Here is a 17415-nt window from a genome sequence, read left to right as displayed (position 1 = left end):
AGGTAGAGTCGTACTGGAACATGCAGACTACAGCAGACATACAGGCTTTCTGCAGTCTGTTGGCTATCTTCACATGCTCCGTTATTCAGTCGCTTGCCTCATCTCAGCGCAGATCACTTTGCTGACTGTGGCACACAAAGACAGCATGGCAGCAGTAGGAAAGCTGTTCCCTATGCATTGTAACTCTTCTGTACCAGCAGGTTTTCTACTACACTCTCTTTGCACTAGCAGCAAGAGAGGCATCAGGAGCTCTAGAGAGTTCAGCAACAAAATTAATAAATGCGGAGCTTGTGAACAACTTGTCAACAATTTACACCACTTCAGCTGCAGCAAAGAAGTCCCAAGAGTAAGAATGTCTTTTCAATTCTAACTGCGGTTGTAAAAAATTGACAAATGCCAAATGTGGGAAGTCAAACCTGCTAGCTCCTTATTGATGGGCTTCTTTGAAAGTAAGATTACAGTTCCGTCCAGCCCACAGAGGGAGGACAGCCAGCCATGGCCTCTGAAAGTCCTGTCTAGTGGCAGCACAGAGAGAAGCAGTGCAGGTAGCTCTTCCCTAACACACGTGTGCACAGCCCCAAAGCAACACAGATCTGATTGCTTACTTGCTGCTAACCCACTGCTCGCGCTCATCGATCGTCCTGGTTCTGTGCGGGATTTCGTGATCGATGGGATACTGACAGAGCCACTGAATACGGTCCGACTTTCCTGAGGCCGAAGATTCTGCAATGCAGACACACAACAACATGTTTCTTATTGACTGCTGGCTCAACCTTGGACATCACGGAGGAAGGTCTCAGAATGCAACAAATCCCCAACCTTACCAGAGCTGAATTATCTGAGCAGCAAGTCAGCAAAATTTGCAAAGTAATATTCTGCAATTTAGTGCAGAGAATGGAAGCACACACAGCTGACAATGAAGTGCTGAATTACATGGACATATGCAGACAACTGAAAAGGTAGGTCTAATAATTCAAGAATTTCCTTGAAAGGATGGTTTGCAAGCCTAAGCTGCTACAGACGTAATTCCATGCCTATTGCATAATGCGTTCTGAGCACATGCTTCTATGGATTTTGTTCAAATTTCCCTGTGATACCACCACTTGTGGCTTGCACGTGCAATTTTGTACGGACATCATATGAATCCCCAATGCCTGTGGAGTTATGGATCCACATACTGGATCATAGGATCAATCTGTCAGATAACTGAGGTGGTTCCAAAGATACGGACAGCATTTCTTCAGACCTACACCAGCTGAACCAAAGCCAGAATCAGCTTCATGGTTTCAGTCTCAGAGCACCCACCACTGGTTACTCTACGGATTGCCATTATCACTCCTGGTTTGCAGCCTAAGAGTCCCAGTGAGATTTTTGAAAACTGTCACTGAATTGAAGCGGTCCTATACTGAGGGAACAGATAAAACAGTGTCTTTATTCGAATATGGCAGCTCCTTAAACACAGGTCTTTAAAAGAAAAAAAATACTTTGATATAATTTCTGGGAGATTTTATTTCTGCTTCTGTTAGCTTACAGCTGACTTTAGGAGAAAAGGCTTCTCAGCTTATTTAACCCATCTCTTTGTATACAAGCTGTCTTTTTAGCCCAAAATATCCATACCCATTGTTTTATCTCTGCCTAAGCAAGAGACAAATGTGATTTACACTATTAAGTGATTAGCATTAATGAGAATTAGGCTCGGGAAACATTTACAGCTGCAGACTGTGAAAAGAGCTGCAGGTATCCCTGAATATTACTTTGTTTCCACTTCACCAAACACTTGCTGCAATAATGGTTATTTCTTCCCATTCATATGTCATTATTTCCCCACCCTCACTCTGAGAAAGTAACCAAAAAAAACCCCACATTTCCTATTGCAATACCTGTCTAGGCTGAAATGTTACAGAAGAGAAATTTCCACCCCCTGGATGGATACTCTGAAAGACCCTCAGACACCATTTCTCTAGCCCTATTCTAAAATGAATAATCAGATAGAGGCTTTATAAAAACAGGTATCAGGTGGTGCAGACTTTATCAGACAATTGTTAAAAACCTGCTGTCAGTCCAATTTTACAATGACCCTTAGAGTCACTGCTGTTACAGACCTCTTTGCTACTAAAGTCAACTCTGCTTTTTGCCCTTCCAGTGGCCTAGGAATGACAGATTTTTAGCATGCAAAAAAGAAAGAATTAAAAATCTCTCAAATACCAACAAAATACACGAGAGCTTACCAGTGAAAAAGCCCTGTTTACTTCTCCCTGTAGCTACTGCTGCACTGTTTTCAAATCTCTTCCAAAAATCCATTGAGGATCACACTGCTGCCTCCTGCTTACTCTTTGTTTCCCAAATGAGGACAAATAACCTGCAGCACTGAATTTCTCTCCTGGTGTCCCTCACCATGCCATAAGCGATCTGCACTACAGCTCCGTGCGAGCAGTCTGGCTGTGCACCGACACCAGTGGCCCTACAGTAGATACAAAAGGAACCACGGGGACAGGGAATGGCTCGCTGCTGTGTTTTGAGAACGGTACAGGAGAGCCAAGTGCAGCAGCAGTGGCCAGTGCGCCGGAGCTGCATGGAAGGAGCTCTGTACTTGTAGAAACTGACAATATTTCATGTAGCAGGGACAGCAATTATATATAACGATAAGGAAACCAACCTTCTTAACACTGACTGAGCAGGCAACATACAGGCATCAGGGGAAGGAAGGAATGGGTGCATTAAAAAGACTAATTTATTTTAGTTGTGTAGTCTTATAGTTATTTTTTTGACCTCAGTTTGCAAAGTCCATGTAATTCCTTGTAGAAAGTTTTTCCACAAAGCAAATCTTCCCTTGTTCTTTGATCTAAAATAAAAGAAGCACATGCTGGAGAGCCTGGCACTTTGCACCCAAAGTGATACGCACACAATGCAGAAAGGGGATTCAAAGAAAAATAAATGGCAGTTAGCGGTAGTTATCAAGCAGCAAACACAGCAAATTAAAAACAGAGGGGGAAAAAAAAAAAACAAAAAACTCGAGCTTGCTTTACTTAGAGACAAAAACCCCTCATAAGGATTAACAATACAAATCCTAGCAGGTAAATTCATCCCTGCTGCTGAACCAAATGGAGAAATGTGACAGGATTTCTCTTTGAAGAAAAAACCTCAGCAGCAGAGAAGCTGCTTGCTGAGCAGTTACCCGCCATGCAGCAGTGAATGACCAGTCAGTGGGTGCAGCCCCACTGGGAGGCAGTGCTCCTGAGCCCCAGCTTGTACCCAGCACCTGCCACAGTGCCCACCGTGCTTGCCTGCATTTCTCTGTCCACGGTGCATCATGTTGTTTGTTTTCTTGTATTAATTGAGGTTCTGTTCATTATGATGTAAACCTAAGCTCTTCTTTCATGAAATGGCAGGACATGACTTAAAAGCCTATTTTAAGGGTTCGTTTTCAACTCTTGCTACACACTCCAGGTTTCAATATTCAGTCCTGCACAGGGACTGCTATTGTTCCTGTACTACAAACTCCAAACACGGAGAGGAATATGGGCAGACACAAAAGCAAAATCCACGGCTTTACTTTCCAGAGACAGCTTAAAGTATCTCTTCCCTGAAGCCAAAAAGAGACAACTGCTTTCCTTCACACGAGCCTAAACCTCCAGTGCTTCTAAGGGGCAAAGAGGCACAAAATTTCAATGCTCCAGGCTGTTTCTCCAGAAAAGCCAGGATGGATGCAGACCTGTCATCACAGGGTATTTTCCAAAATGCTGCAATTTCATTTTTGGATATTAATGTATGTGACCACTACACAACAGTGACATGAGTGTGCACATGACCAGTCGAAGTTCATGGTGTGAAATTTTGTTCTGGGGCTTTATGGAAAAAATATTTATTTTCCTCCTGTATTTTTAAATTCTCTTTAGTGTTCGATGCAGATTTGCATTACAAACCCCTTCCCAGTGACAGGGATCAAGAACAGCAAACCAGTCTGGCAGTGAAGGTTTGCTGTATGTGTCTGAAGAGTGTTGAAAGGCCACAGAAACCAACAGCAGTGTTTCCATCACAGTGGCAGGCACGGCTCAGACACATGCAAACCTTCAGCAACCATCCACCACTGAAGAATCACAGATCACCCACCAGCTCAGGCTGCCCAGGGCCCACCCAATATGGCCTTGAACACCTCCAGGGATGGGGCACCCACAGCTCTCGGCAGCAGTGCCAGGACCTCAACGCCCTCTGAGCAAAGAATTTCTTCCTAACAGCGAACCTAACTCCCCTCTCTTTTAGTTTAAAGCCATTCCCTGTTGTCCGGTCACTATCAGACCATGTAAAAAGTTGGTCCCCCTCCTACTTGTAAGCTCTCTTCAAGGTACTGGAAGGCCACAGTGAGGTCTCACTGGACCCTTCATTTCCCCAGACTGAATAAGTCCAGCTCCCTCAGCCTGCCTTAGGAAAGATGTTCCAGCCCTCTGAGCAACTCTGTGGCCTGCTCTGAACCTGGTCCAACAGCTCCATGTCCTTCCTGCACTGGGGGCCCCAGGCCTGGCCACAACACTGCAGATGTGACCTCACAGGGGCAGAGCGGAGGGAACAATTGCCTCCCTAGCCCTGCTGTCCACCCTTCTTTTATACACATCTGCTTCACAGATTATTCATGATCTATCTGCAAAACTGTTCCAAAGCAGAACTGCAGGCCACAGCACAGAACACAATTACAATGCAGCAGGAGGTATATAAGGGCTTGTTTTAGTACGGCCTTGTATTACCATAGGATATAGCAACCTCACATAAGTCAGGCCAGGATACACAAAAACAAGCAAAAAGAAAGCATCGCTTCCATCCCTCACATTTTACTTTCCAACTGGAAGGATAATTACAGCACAGTATCTTACCTCAGACTCTTTTTAAAACTACCAGGATTAACAGGATCTATATGAACAAGTACCCGATATCTTTAATTTCTGATCTTCCTGCTTGTATGTATTCCAATTTTCTTTTAACTGAACCAAGAAACCACCCAGGCACAATCTGTGTCTCTCTCCAACTGTGCACAGTACCGTGTAACATTACTGCACTCTCACTATTTCACTGTAAACAAACAGCTTGAAATTTTGGTCCAACAGAGACAGATCCAGAATCCTTTTCCTAGCACAACCTGATACACAGCATCCTGTCTCTGCCATTGACTGCTGGAGATGTATGGTGTGAAACACAAACATTATTCAGATTTCCCGCACCTAGTTACCTTTCTAGTAACTAAAAATGCCATTTTCACAGTAAAAGGTTCAGCCCAGTTGGTAAACATTTTTTCTGTTTATCTGTATCTGTTTTTTAGCTCATCAGAGCTGTTGAAAGACCACAGCCGGCAGCAGAAGACAAATCAGCTGTGATAGAAGACAGTGAACAGGCGAAGGAAACCACTTTCCAAGGGTTTTTCTCCCATGTTAATAGCCAGGCAAAAGGAAAACCACACAGTATTAGTAGAGTGAACGCCTGACCCAGCCATCCATACCCTCTGAGTCATAAAGTTTGGAGTACCCAGGGCAGAGCACGGAGGCGGGGAAAATGCAGTGTTTATGGAATCGTAAGAGAGGAATTTTTCAGCTGAATTAACAGTCATGTGGTAGATGTGTTCAAAGTTGCTCGGAGAGGAGATCAGACGGGAGTGATGATGAGGGAATTGATAAGGGGAGCGCTGCTATCAAAGACAACAGAGAGAGAAAGCAATGAAGGATGGTTGTACAGGTTACACTAGCAACAGCAGTCTGCAAGAGCAGTCAAACACTGACGGACAGCCGAACAGCAGCCCTGCTCACTCATCAGCACACGGGTTCTTACATTGTCACCCCCAGTCCTCTGAGCACCTTCCTTACATGGTGTCACTTGGGCCTGCTGCCCTTGCTGTTGCTAAAACATTAAAAACAAATAAAACTTTTAACTCATTGGGAATCGATTCTAATATTTATTATAATTTGTATTTCAAAGAGCACCACAGTTGTAGAAGGTGCTTTACAGACAGTTGAGAAGCAATCAGTTCCCTGCCTTGAGGAGCTTACAATCTAAAACAGACATAACACAAAGGAAGGTGAGCACAGGTGAGATGGAGTGGGGAGAAAAAAAGATGAGAATACACAACAGTTAAAGACTGTAAGAGATTTTCTTCTGTTTTTCATGCATTTTAACGGTTCCATTAAGATTAAGTATCACCCGTACAACAAACACAGAGTATTTCTAACGGGAGTGAACAGTGTTTCAACAGGATAGGGACACAGACTGGGTAGGAAGGTGAACTGGTTAGTCAGACAACGGGGACAATTTACTCCGTTGTAGACAGACAACACAAGGCCTACATCCTTCTGTGTGATCACTGCGTCTTACAGAGCTTTAGTGAGGCGTTCAGACTTTGCTCCGCCATCTGCTTGCTGCAGAAGTGTATGCCCTTACCAGATAAGGTGCAAAAGTGCTGGGAAATTCAAATTTTTTTAATAGGTAAACTGAGCAATGTGCTCCCAAAGTGTGACATAAAAGGAGGAGAAAACTAATGCTGTAGATTAAACAGGAACAATTTCTGATTGATCTCTATAGAATGTGCTGACACAAGTGCTCTTGTTATTAAAACTCAGGTAAACCTAAATGTAACAGAAGTTTCAGGGCTTGACCTCACTCCCTGTGCCATCTGCACACTTCCAGCAGGCCAGCCTGATGTGTGGATGGTGCCCAAAGGCCACCAGTAAATCAAAACACCAGATCTAATTTTCCCTTCCCCTTGTGTAACTGATTTTATCACCTTAAAAGAAACAGATCTGGGTACCATTCGAAATGTTAGGACTTAAAAAACAGAAACAAAACAACATGGTAGAAATTCAGCTTACCCCTCTACTAAATCTAAGGCACTACTTTTTGTATGTGGAACATATTGAAGTTTGAAAGAATATTAAATAACATTCCAATACATATTAGCAAACATTACTGTTATTGTTCTTCATTTCCCTCAGCTGGTAAAATCCAACTTTGTTGTTGTGGTGTTTTTTTTTTTTTTTTTTTAAATGCACAGGTATTATGAGGCTTTGCATGTTAAATGAAACATCAATTACCACATTATGGCATTTAAGACATAATACACATTAGGTTGTTATTAGAAAGTTTAGCAGCATCTAAATATGAGTACTAGAACCCACCATTCCAATAATGGTCCATGAAAGCACACTTTGGCAAGTCACCTGCTACCAAGAGAACCAGCAGCAAAGCCAGCTACATTCTTAAAAGCCAATGAGGGAGAGAAGGGAGAGCCTAAAATTGCAAGCTGAAAAGCAGAGGGTAGGACAACTGCAGACCATGAAGATATTTAGCCAGCATTCATGAATGTGAAGAAGCCACGATATATGGCAACATTTTAAAAACAATCCTTGGAACTCTCTCCATGGACTCTGCCATTAGATGCATGCATGCGGCTCCCACTTTCTTTAAAGAATACCAAATATATATTTACTCTGAAAGTTTCTCACTTGAAACAAGCAAAGCTTCACACATAATCTGTAATGGAAGTATAATGGCTCATGTATGATGAGATCAAACTGAAGCATAATGTTCAAATATAATGGCAGTTGAGACTAGCTGCTGTATGTAAAATACTCAGGCATGCAGAATATGAAAGCAAAATCAATCCTGTAAATCTGATGTGCACAGAGAGGTGGTCTGTGCTGCAGTTAGTGCAGTTCCAGATTTCAGATCTTCACTACAAAGGAGCATCCACGATAAAGTGGCTTCAAGGGACAAGAGGGCAGAAGGGAGGCCAGACTGTACGGCCAGCTAATTGGTGACAGGCTGCTAGGGAAGAAAAACACGTACAGAAATAAGTTTGGGGATATACTAACACGAACCATTCTAAATTGTACACAGCAAAACAATGACCCCAATCAAGTATCCATGTCAATAAAATACAAATCTGAACTGATTACAGCTCTGCAAATTGCAATTAAGAATTTCTAGTTTCTGCTATGCTGTAGCCCACATCCTTACTAGTCAAAGCCAGACTCCTAAGTTACTGCTAGCGATGAAGAAAAGAAGGATGCAAAGTTGTCTGAGCCTCTAATATATTCTCCTTCAAATGTGATCTCATTCTGAGCCTTGGGCATATTCATTTCTGTGTAAATACAGGACTGTGCTGAAGACAAGAGTGTCCATCACAGAGAGACCGTAGAACTAGGTGAATAGGCTGCAATTTGCCATAAACACATCTCACTGCTCATGTCACGTGCTTGTTGCATACCAAGACTTTGGAAACAACACACAGAGAAAGCAACTTTTCTCCTCGAGTGGCTGCATCAGCAAGGACATTCACATGCAGACAGACATGCTGTGCATACGGAGGCATCTGTTTACTACACAGCACATCAAACAGACAGTAATCATATTAAATTCTCCATTTATCTGGTTTTCACTTTGTACTTTTGCAATTCAAATTAAGCTCTCTGAAGTTGATCTTCTAAAACACATCACTAAGACAGTAGTAAGCTGCCAGCCAGCAAACTCCTGTTGGCCCTGCATCCAGCAGGCAGTGACCTGCCCTCCTTGTACACTGCAGCCTGCCATGCAAAGGCTGCTGCTACCACTTTTAATGCCGTGCTCTGTTCAATTCTAGGCACTTTGCCTGGAAAAGGTCAGAGGCAGGTTAGTGAGACTTGCAGAGACAAGTTTTGATTGGATTCACTTCATGTATACATATATATCTATATTATACATGCATATATATGTACACACTATATATACATATACACGCTATGTATAAAGTGTGTATCATAAATAAAAATAAGTAAATGAAAATTTAAATTGTCATTTGCTTTAGAAAGTTCACCCATGCGTGCTAGATAAAAGCTAGGCTGTTACTTTGTGACAATAACATTCAGTGCAGAGATTAAAATATCCATTCTCTATCAAATCCTATTAACAAGGACCTTTCTGCCTGCATAATACTATACTGATTCCATGAAAATTCACGCTAGATGAACAAATTCCTATCAGCAGACCCAGCCAAATCTGAAATTGCTCGAATAAGTCAAGAAGAAACAGCAAGTAAAAAAGGCTTGGTCCATCATTTTCATTCACTTTCTGCATTCCATAAACAACATCGACCAAAATAGTTGGATGATGGCAATTTGAGAAAACCATTGACCTTGCACCACTTGTTCCCTCTAGTGGCAGCACCCTTTCAATGTAAAAATGTATTTCCTCATCCCCTTTGGGCAAACAAAACAAAGCATTCCCAAAGTAAAATGCTGCAATTTTTCCCACATACCTTAAAGGATAAATACCTTTTCTTCTGAAAAATTACATCCTATTTAATACATAAAGTAGATACTCTGGCTGCAAAATAATCACACATGCTAAGAAACACACACAAACAAACAAACAAACAAACAAACAAAGCTCTTCACCATTTGGAGCAAGGCTTGAATCTATTGAAATAATTTTATATCTTTGAAAAGAAACCGTCGTACAGATGAACTGTATGTAAGACTGGATGAGTATTCTTTACTTCACGTACTGACTTTCCAGAGAATGTCCTATATCCATCCTCTCTTTTTATTCTTTTTTTTTTTTTTGTCTTTCCAATAAGACATTGGACTCCAAATATAATGCCAGCTGCAAACACAGCTCTCCCTGTCCTCTGTTTTCATGCCAGAGAAAACAAAGCAGGCAGCTTGGATCAGACTACGCCAAGACTGTGTCCAGTCAAACACCTTACAGGAAATGGGTAGGAAAGAGAAAGCGGCCTGGGCAGAATTAGATTGTAAGAGAATTTCTTTTTCCTAATCTCAAGTTACACTTTCAAGTTCACCTACTTCTAAGTCCCATGGTTGGTGCTGTACTGGAAGGAATACAAACAATGACACTGCAAGGAGCTACTGGGATAACAGACACCAAATTTGCTTTACCTGCAGTGACTTCTGCAAGCATTAAGACTACTTGCAACAAGGGAGTTTTCAATAGCAATTTTAGAAAGAAGCAGTCAAATGAGTGCAGAAGCCAATTCTATACTGTTAGCATCTTCTATTGTTCCTTCTATAGCGTAGAAAGTGACTCCTAAATTTCTTTTAAAACATCATGTTGATGGTTAATAAGCAAAGTACCAGTCATATCTCCAAACATGACCTTTGACCCAATACAAGATTTGTGTAACTGGAATGAATTTAAAGCCAAAAGCCATTTAATGATGACACAGCTGAAGAAATATTAATCCAGTTGAGAATCTGGAAAACTTCCAGCAATAGGTAACATTATTCCTTATTTTACAGTTGACAGATTTGGGCAATGTTTTGATTAAGAGTCTTTTCAACTTTCGATTCCCATGAACTTTCAACAATTGTGTGAATTATGACATCTTTTAGCAGTAGTAGTTTATTTTCTTTGCTAAGGAAAAGCCAGAAGTACTTGAAGGAACCCAGCAGAAAAGAAAGTTACAAAGAAGTCTGGATTTGCATCTTGCCCTGAAGCAAATTATCATTACTTGTTAAACACTGTACATATATATACATACAGCCAACTGAGAAAAAGTCAGCCAACTCCTCTTGGATTTGTCTTGTTTCCTAGAACCAGCCTTCTCCTTTTCATTATTAGTTCATTTATAAACACACACATACACAAAACACTCATTGCTCATTGCTCAACTGCACTGAGTCTTATTGGCTCTTCTAAGTGTCTCTCATGAGATCTAAAGGAAATCCTTTCTCTTCCCTGCCTATCCTCACACAAGTAAAAGCTAGTGCCAAAAGGGTTCATGTACAAGATGAAGATCTTAAAGTACAGTGTAACATAAAGCACAGTTTTTGCAAAAGTGAGATAAAACAAGAACCTGGAAACCTGAAAACCAGAAGATGCTAAACCAATGAACTACTGCAGCTGCAAGGTTTCTTTTCCAGTCTTACTGTTACTTCTGTTTAGTTTTTCAGATACTGAAAAGCCCTCCTACATCCTGCCTTGACTCCAAGCAATTGTGATGATTATTTTAGACAGCACTGCCAAAGTGATTGTAGCATGGCTTAGGTTAGAGAGGATGTTAAATATCATCTAGTTCAAACCCCCAGTCGTGGGCAGGGCTACCCCCATCAATTCAGGCTGCCCAAGGCCCATCCAACCTGGCATTGAGAGCCTCCAAGGATGGGGGACCCACAGATCTAGGCAGCAGTGCCAGGGCCTCACTGCCTTCTGAGTAAAGAATTTCTTCCTAACATCTAACTTAAATCTTTTAGTTTAAAATTATTTCCCTTTGTCCTACCACTGTCAGATAGTGTAAAAAGTCAGTCCCTTCCTGTTCGTAAGCTCCCTTCAAGTATTGGAAGGCCACACTTAGGTCTCACTTGGACCTTCATTTCTCCAGGCTGAATAAGCCCAACTCCATTAATCTTATCTCTTAGGAGAGCTGCTCCAGCCCTCTGATCAACTCCTCTAGACCTGCTTCAACGGCTCCACATCCTTCCTGTACTGTGGCGGCCCCAGGCCTGGACACAGTACTCCAGATGCAGCCCCACAAGAACAGAGCAGAGGGGGACAATTCCCCTCCCTCTCCACGCTGGCCACTCCACTCTGGATGCAGCCCAGAAAACTGATGGACTTTCAGGTTGCAAGCCTGCTGCTCATGTCTAGCTTTTCATCCACCAGAATGCTCAAATCCTTCTCCACAGGGCTCTCTTAAGGAGTTCTTTTCCTAGTCTGTATTCATACCTGGGATTGCCTCGATCCAAGTGCAACACTTTGCATGTAGCCTTGTTAAATCTCATTAGATTCTCATGTGCTCACTTTCGGGCATGTTCAGGTCTCTCTCGTTGGCATCCCACTCTTCCATTTAGTTAACAAATATGCTATATGCCTATGTCTTATGGAGGTACTCATATCATCTATTAGTATCATATAATCTGATCTTTCTTACAGAGTTCATTATCATATCCTGCATCACATCTATCATGAATGAATTTAGAAAGTAATACATAACACACAAACAAGATGCTCAACATAGCTACAAGTAAGCTATATGATAAAATCCTAATATTAATTCACCTGTATCTCAGCAAAAACTACACTAACTTCAAGGAGAGTATTTCCTAAATAAGGCTTTGTGGAAACAGACATACGTGTGCACTATGGTTAGTATTTAAGTAAGAAGTTCTGTTTCACTGATAATAATTAATTTGGAAAGGAAATGAGAAAATAGCATCTTATTCACAGAAAGAAATTTGGTTACTATATACTGCTAAACTTTCACTTGTCTAAGGAGAAGAGATTGGAGAGAGAGAGGCTAAACTGGATGTAAGGACGAGAAGAGAAGAAAGGAATTGAACTTACAGTAATATAGTTCATGAAGAAAGGAATTTCTCTTTCCATTTCCATACAGAATCCTGGCACAAATCCTCTTAATTGTGTATCTTCTTATGTGTTAGAAAAACTATAATCAGTACTGAGAGACTAATCTGTCTTTAAACCCAGGAGATATTAGTCATTCCTTCCTTCGCCCTCAAGTGTCATCCTGTTCATTTAATCACTAACATCTGAGCATGTTCCATGTCATTTACCTAGTTACATTGCCACTGATACGAAACAGATCAAACACTCTCAACATACATCCAAAATTGTAGTTGTTTTTCTTATTTGTAGCCTCTTGAAGTAAGTCACTCTCACATATACTTCTGCACTTACCATTGGAAGGTCTTTGAGAATCTGTATACCATCTCCAGGACCCATATGTGCTATGTGGTTAAAATTAGTTGGGTTAGAAATTAATTTATTTCTCATTTCTGGATCGCGTAGCATCTCCCTGGAAGAGAAAATACTGTTCAGGAATCTTGTGCAAGGTGAGAATAGTCATTTAAAGCTCTGATTATCAGCTATTTTAAATGGAAATTAACTATTTAGCCATTTTAACAGTAATAAACTCTTGCTCTCAGCACTAGTATGTACAGATTTTTACCCTGAAGAGAGTTATGGCCCAGAACAAATGAATGCTGTTTTGCAAGCTAACTGCCCATACACCTAACAGCTACCATTAAGAATATACAAACACTATGAGCTGATAAAAAGCTCTGTGGGATGAGCAAGAGCAGAACTCACACTGCTGTATTACACCTACATATTGCACCTCTACACTGTATGTAGAAACTTGCATTCCAAACAACAGCTGTTTCAGATTATTTCAATCAGTGAAATTACTTGTGCAGCCAGTGCAGAAGACAAGTACAGGTTGAACACTGACCTCCTCTGCTGCATCCTCTCCTCTTCTGGTACCCTGAATGAATAGCGGCGCTTGTTGTTGATGTTTCGAACCATTTGCTTCCGGCTGTTATCTGATGTTTCAGGAACCACCAGTTCATCACCCTCTGGAATCAATACAAAAATGATCCAGTGGGCCACTTCATTGGGCATACATGGAATAATAACCAAAAGACATTTTCTCTGCTCTTGCTAGTGCAGCACACCACCCATTTCCCATGAATTTCCCTGAATAAACGCTCCTTGATTTAGGAGTTTTCTTGATCACTTTTTACTCTGTTATACAAAAGCAGACTTAATCCATCTTCACATGCAAGTTGCCACAACTATTTCTCAAAATAGTATAGATTCCTTCAAACAAAACCTTTATCTTCCCTTTAAAAGGAAAACATTCTTGAAAAATCTTTACAGTATGAAACATACTTTGACACGTAAACAAGTCTACTATGTGTCTTCTCACAGTGAAGAACCAAGAGCCTGGAAACATTTAGGTGTGCAGGAAAGGATCTCAGTCCTCTTTCTCAAACTTTTTTTGGCAACCTTCAGTGAAAACCGCTAAAAGCCCTGTTCTGCCAATCACCTGGAAACTCAATGCAATATCCTATTCCATTCATTTCCTCAAATATTTGAACTCTGATATTTTTTGCTGCAACTGTGGGAAGCGGGAAGATTTTTATTCCATATGTGTAGGTCTGGCAAGGCATCTTCAATAAAAATGTGAAATGTGCAGTGATGATCAACATACAACAGGAATATCGTTTTGAATGAATGCAACTGCTTCGCCTTCTTTTATACACACTAAAACTAAGGTTAAATTTAATACACTTGAACATATCCAGCAACTACTGCTGAGAACAAGAATAGTTTTTGTATGGAATTGAAACCTCCTTTTTCCCTAAGATCAACTGCAGACTTCATGACACATCCACGAGATTGTTCCTCTCTATGGGTGCCACTTCTTTTGCACTAATTTGCTCACAGATAATTTAAGTAAACAATGAAATACTGTCAACAACAGTATACTTGAGAGTTTATTTTCACTACTTTCAGAATAGTTGCTAAAAACACACACAGCTTTTGATTGCTAAACTGCATAGATCACACCTCTCACTTAAGTAAAGTATATTACGCAGTTTTATGCTTACGAAGTGTGTTCCAACAAAGAAAAAAAGAAGACTCATAACATAAATTCACTTATAAAACTGACACTTTGGCACACAATCATCTATGGCCCTAATTATAAGTTAAGAATATATAAAACTATACTTTTTTTTATCCTTGGGAAAGGCTTCTTTAGGTCAAGTATAGTATTAATTTCTATCCAGCGCTGCCAAGATAACTATTAATCCTTAAACTATGAAGGCATAGGTAGATGTCATTTTGGCATTTACTAGCAGATCTGGGGGGAAAACTCATCATTCTCTTGTTTCCAGACATTTAAAAGTTTTCAGTGCATATTTAGGAGGAAAAAAAATATATATATATCAAGACTATCTGCCTATCAGACTACTATGTCATTACAACTACTGTGGAATCTATAAGCATGGCTCTCTCCCAAAATGCTCTTACTAAACAAAAACATTTGTGATGAAAATCAGGTCCTCTTTACTTACCTGCCATTTTGTTTTTGAAATATATTAATCTAACTGTCTCCAAACCTAAAAGGTTGAGTGATCCTTCTGTATTCAAGGGTCGTACCTGAAGCAAGGAAAACAGCTTTTTAGTAACTCATATTTATATAGCACATCTTCTTCTAAAAGCTCCAGGGAGCAATATAAACTTAATAAATGCAGTACTGTTATAAAATCAACCAGACAGCAGAACAGTGTAACCGGCCAGAGTAAAGTTTGCTTCAAAGAAGAAAAGAGGCTGGAGGAAGCAGTGTTTTCCCCTCTCATGACACATGCATGCTCTCAGAAGTAACAGTTGTGAGTCATTAAATCCTCAAAGCTGAGGTAAGGGCAATTTTAGATTTTAAACTCCTGTTTGGAGATCTAGAACACAGAGAGCTGCCTAAAATTCCCTTTAAAGACCCAGGCTTAACACCATTCCTACCAGCATTCATATAAATATTTCCATAAGAAGCCTACTTCATATAACAGTATAGTTTTATCTAAGACGTGCACAAACCACTAAGCTGTGCCTTTGGTTTGCGTTAGTATTATGTCACAATTACACTTTTTGACTTGTTAAGACTATATACAGATTGCTAAAACCTACTAATATTTTTGACCTACGGCTTCATAAGGAAACAACCATTCCACTCTCCAACTGTGTTAGAAACAACCCTTTCTCTCCCCAGCTTTAAATAGAGAACGATTCAGTTGGAAGGGACCTACAAAGATTGAGTCCAACTGCCTGACTACTTCAGTCAGAGCATACTACCAAGGATACTATTCAAATGCCTCTCCAACATGGATAGGCGTGAGGTATCAACTGCCCTGGCTATGAAGCTTGCTGCAGCTGCAAAACCTCCTAAATATCAAGGTAGTGCCAGGTTTTCAAAAAGTGCTTCCATTCAATAAGTGATCAAAACCTGACAGAATTCTGTTGTAATACTTCTTTTAATTCAATTATGTTTAAAACAGGCAGTTTTAATGACAATCTCTAATGTCCTTAAAAACAGCACTGTATGACCACAACAAAGAAATATCACAGTGTAGCCATATTCTTTAACTGATATCAAAACAGCAAGTTACCTTTTTGAGAGGAATAGTCTGAATCCACTCCATGGAGTTCACGTCAAAGATATCAATTGCATTTTCGCTATACACAGAGAGGTATGGTGCATTGTAACCTGAGACGGAATGATATATTGTCATGTGCTTTTAGACAGGGCTGGTGATACACAACTTCTCAGGGTCTGACCATACTACTACTACTAAGAAACACACAAAACAAAACTACAATCCAACAACAACCTTGGCTTAAAAAATATGTTATAACTAAAAAAAAGATCATGAAATCTATTGTAAAAGCAAACCAACACCTAAAACCCAAAACCATCAGAAGATTTTTCTTTTAACTATGCAGAACCAAACTATTTTTACTACATGGGGTTCCAACTTACAATGCCAAGCACTGATGTGTTTCAATGCTTTTTTCCTCTAAAAATTCTATTTTTAAGAGTTTTTAGTACATGATGTGTATTTAATTTATTGTTATTTAAGAGCCGTCAGTTGTTTGAATGAGTTTGGTCTCTGGAGTCCATACTAAGTGAACATCAGTTGGCACTAAGCACCATGACATAGTGCTCATGTTTCCTTCTAGCTCTAATTCTCTTTTTGTGTTTTCCAGACTGTAAAGAGAATTCTATGCTACTCATCTGGCACATGTCCCCAACATGAAATTTGTTCCACTGGGACCACTAAAGAGAATTCAGTATTTCCATGTCGCCAAAAAGACTGCCATGGTCTGCCAAGAATAACAAAAGCATCAAATTTATGTTTAACTGTAACAGTTTTGCTATAAAATATACCACTATTTTCAGTTGGAACTAAATCAAATTGCTTTGTTTAAGGGCAATGAAAGAAATTCCACAAGTGTCAATGACACAGACGTCATACATGTGAAAATATCTGTTTTTTAACTTTCGTTTTGATTCATTCACTATTTGAGTACTGATACTGTAATAATCATGCTCTTGCTTGAAAAACAGAAGTGACGCACAACCTGTAAAAATGGATCCTTTCACATTCAGAAGGGGCTTCACTCAGACCAGGAAAAACATTAATCTCCCCCTGCAGCATGACTGCAGAGCTGCCACAGTGAAGTAAGAAGGCAGGCTGTCTTAAAAATCAGCCTAAGACTGTGCTCATTTGCAAACAATCTGAGGACAAATTTGGCTACTCTTCAAGAACACTTAGAAAGGCAACAAAAAGAGGAAGCTAGGCATTGCACTTTTTCCTCTGTCACAAATATAAAGCTCCAACTTTAAAAATATATATATAATAAATGCTTAACATATGTCTTATTGGTAATTGAAATTTTGAAAAACATCATGGTTTTTTTTTTCCTTAAGGTTAGGAAATACATTTTCTACATTGCCTGCCAGATGTTGTATTTCGGAGAGGAAGAGGGAGAGGAGGAAGAGGAGGTAAAAAATTAAAAGCTGAATTAAAAAAAAAAAAAAAAAGTGAGGAAAGAGAGAATATGAACAAGATGAACAAGAAACAAGTTGAG

The 17415-nt window shown here is 40.1% G+C and overlaps 1 protein-coding gene across 8 annotated transcripts in view; it reads right to left on the bottom strand.

Moving 5' to 3' along the window:
* CDC42BPA (CDC42 binding protein kinase alpha) overlaps nt 1–17415 on the bottom strand; it is a 158448-nt gene that overhangs the window by 6915 nt on the left and 134118 nt on the right. For 2 of the 8 annotated variants that reach the window (XM_085218903.1, XM_085218908.1), the window contains 6 exons: nt 15933–16030; nt 14847–14931; nt 13217–13340; nt 12664–12781; nt 5486–5671; nt 606–723 (listed from right to left, as the gene is read on the bottom strand). In XM_085218903.1, the coding sequence (XP_085075029.1) occupies nt 606–723; nt 5486–5671; nt 12664–12781; nt 13217–13340; nt 14847–14931; nt 15933–16030 (729 nt within the window). Of the gene's footprint in view, nt 1–605; nt 724–5485; nt 5672–5811; nt 5881–5955; nt 7801–12663; nt 12782–13216; nt 13341–14846; nt 14932–15932; nt 16031–17415 lie in introns of those variants that run through there. The other 6 variants (XM_085218911.1, XM_085218906.1, XM_085218904.1 and 3 more) reach the window with 6 other exon arrangements.

Source organism: Meleagris gallopavo, chromosome 2 (assembly GCF_905368555.1).
Source record: "Meleagris gallopavo chromosome 2, MGAL_WU_HG_1.1, whole genome shotgun sequence".
In the NCBI taxonomy this organism is placed as follows: domain Eukaryota; kingdom Metazoa; phylum Chordata; class Aves; order Galliformes; family Phasianidae; genus Meleagris; species Meleagris gallopavo.
The sequence above is the reverse complement of the archived record's forward strand: the minus strand, read 5'-3'. Positions and strand labels throughout refer to the sequence as shown.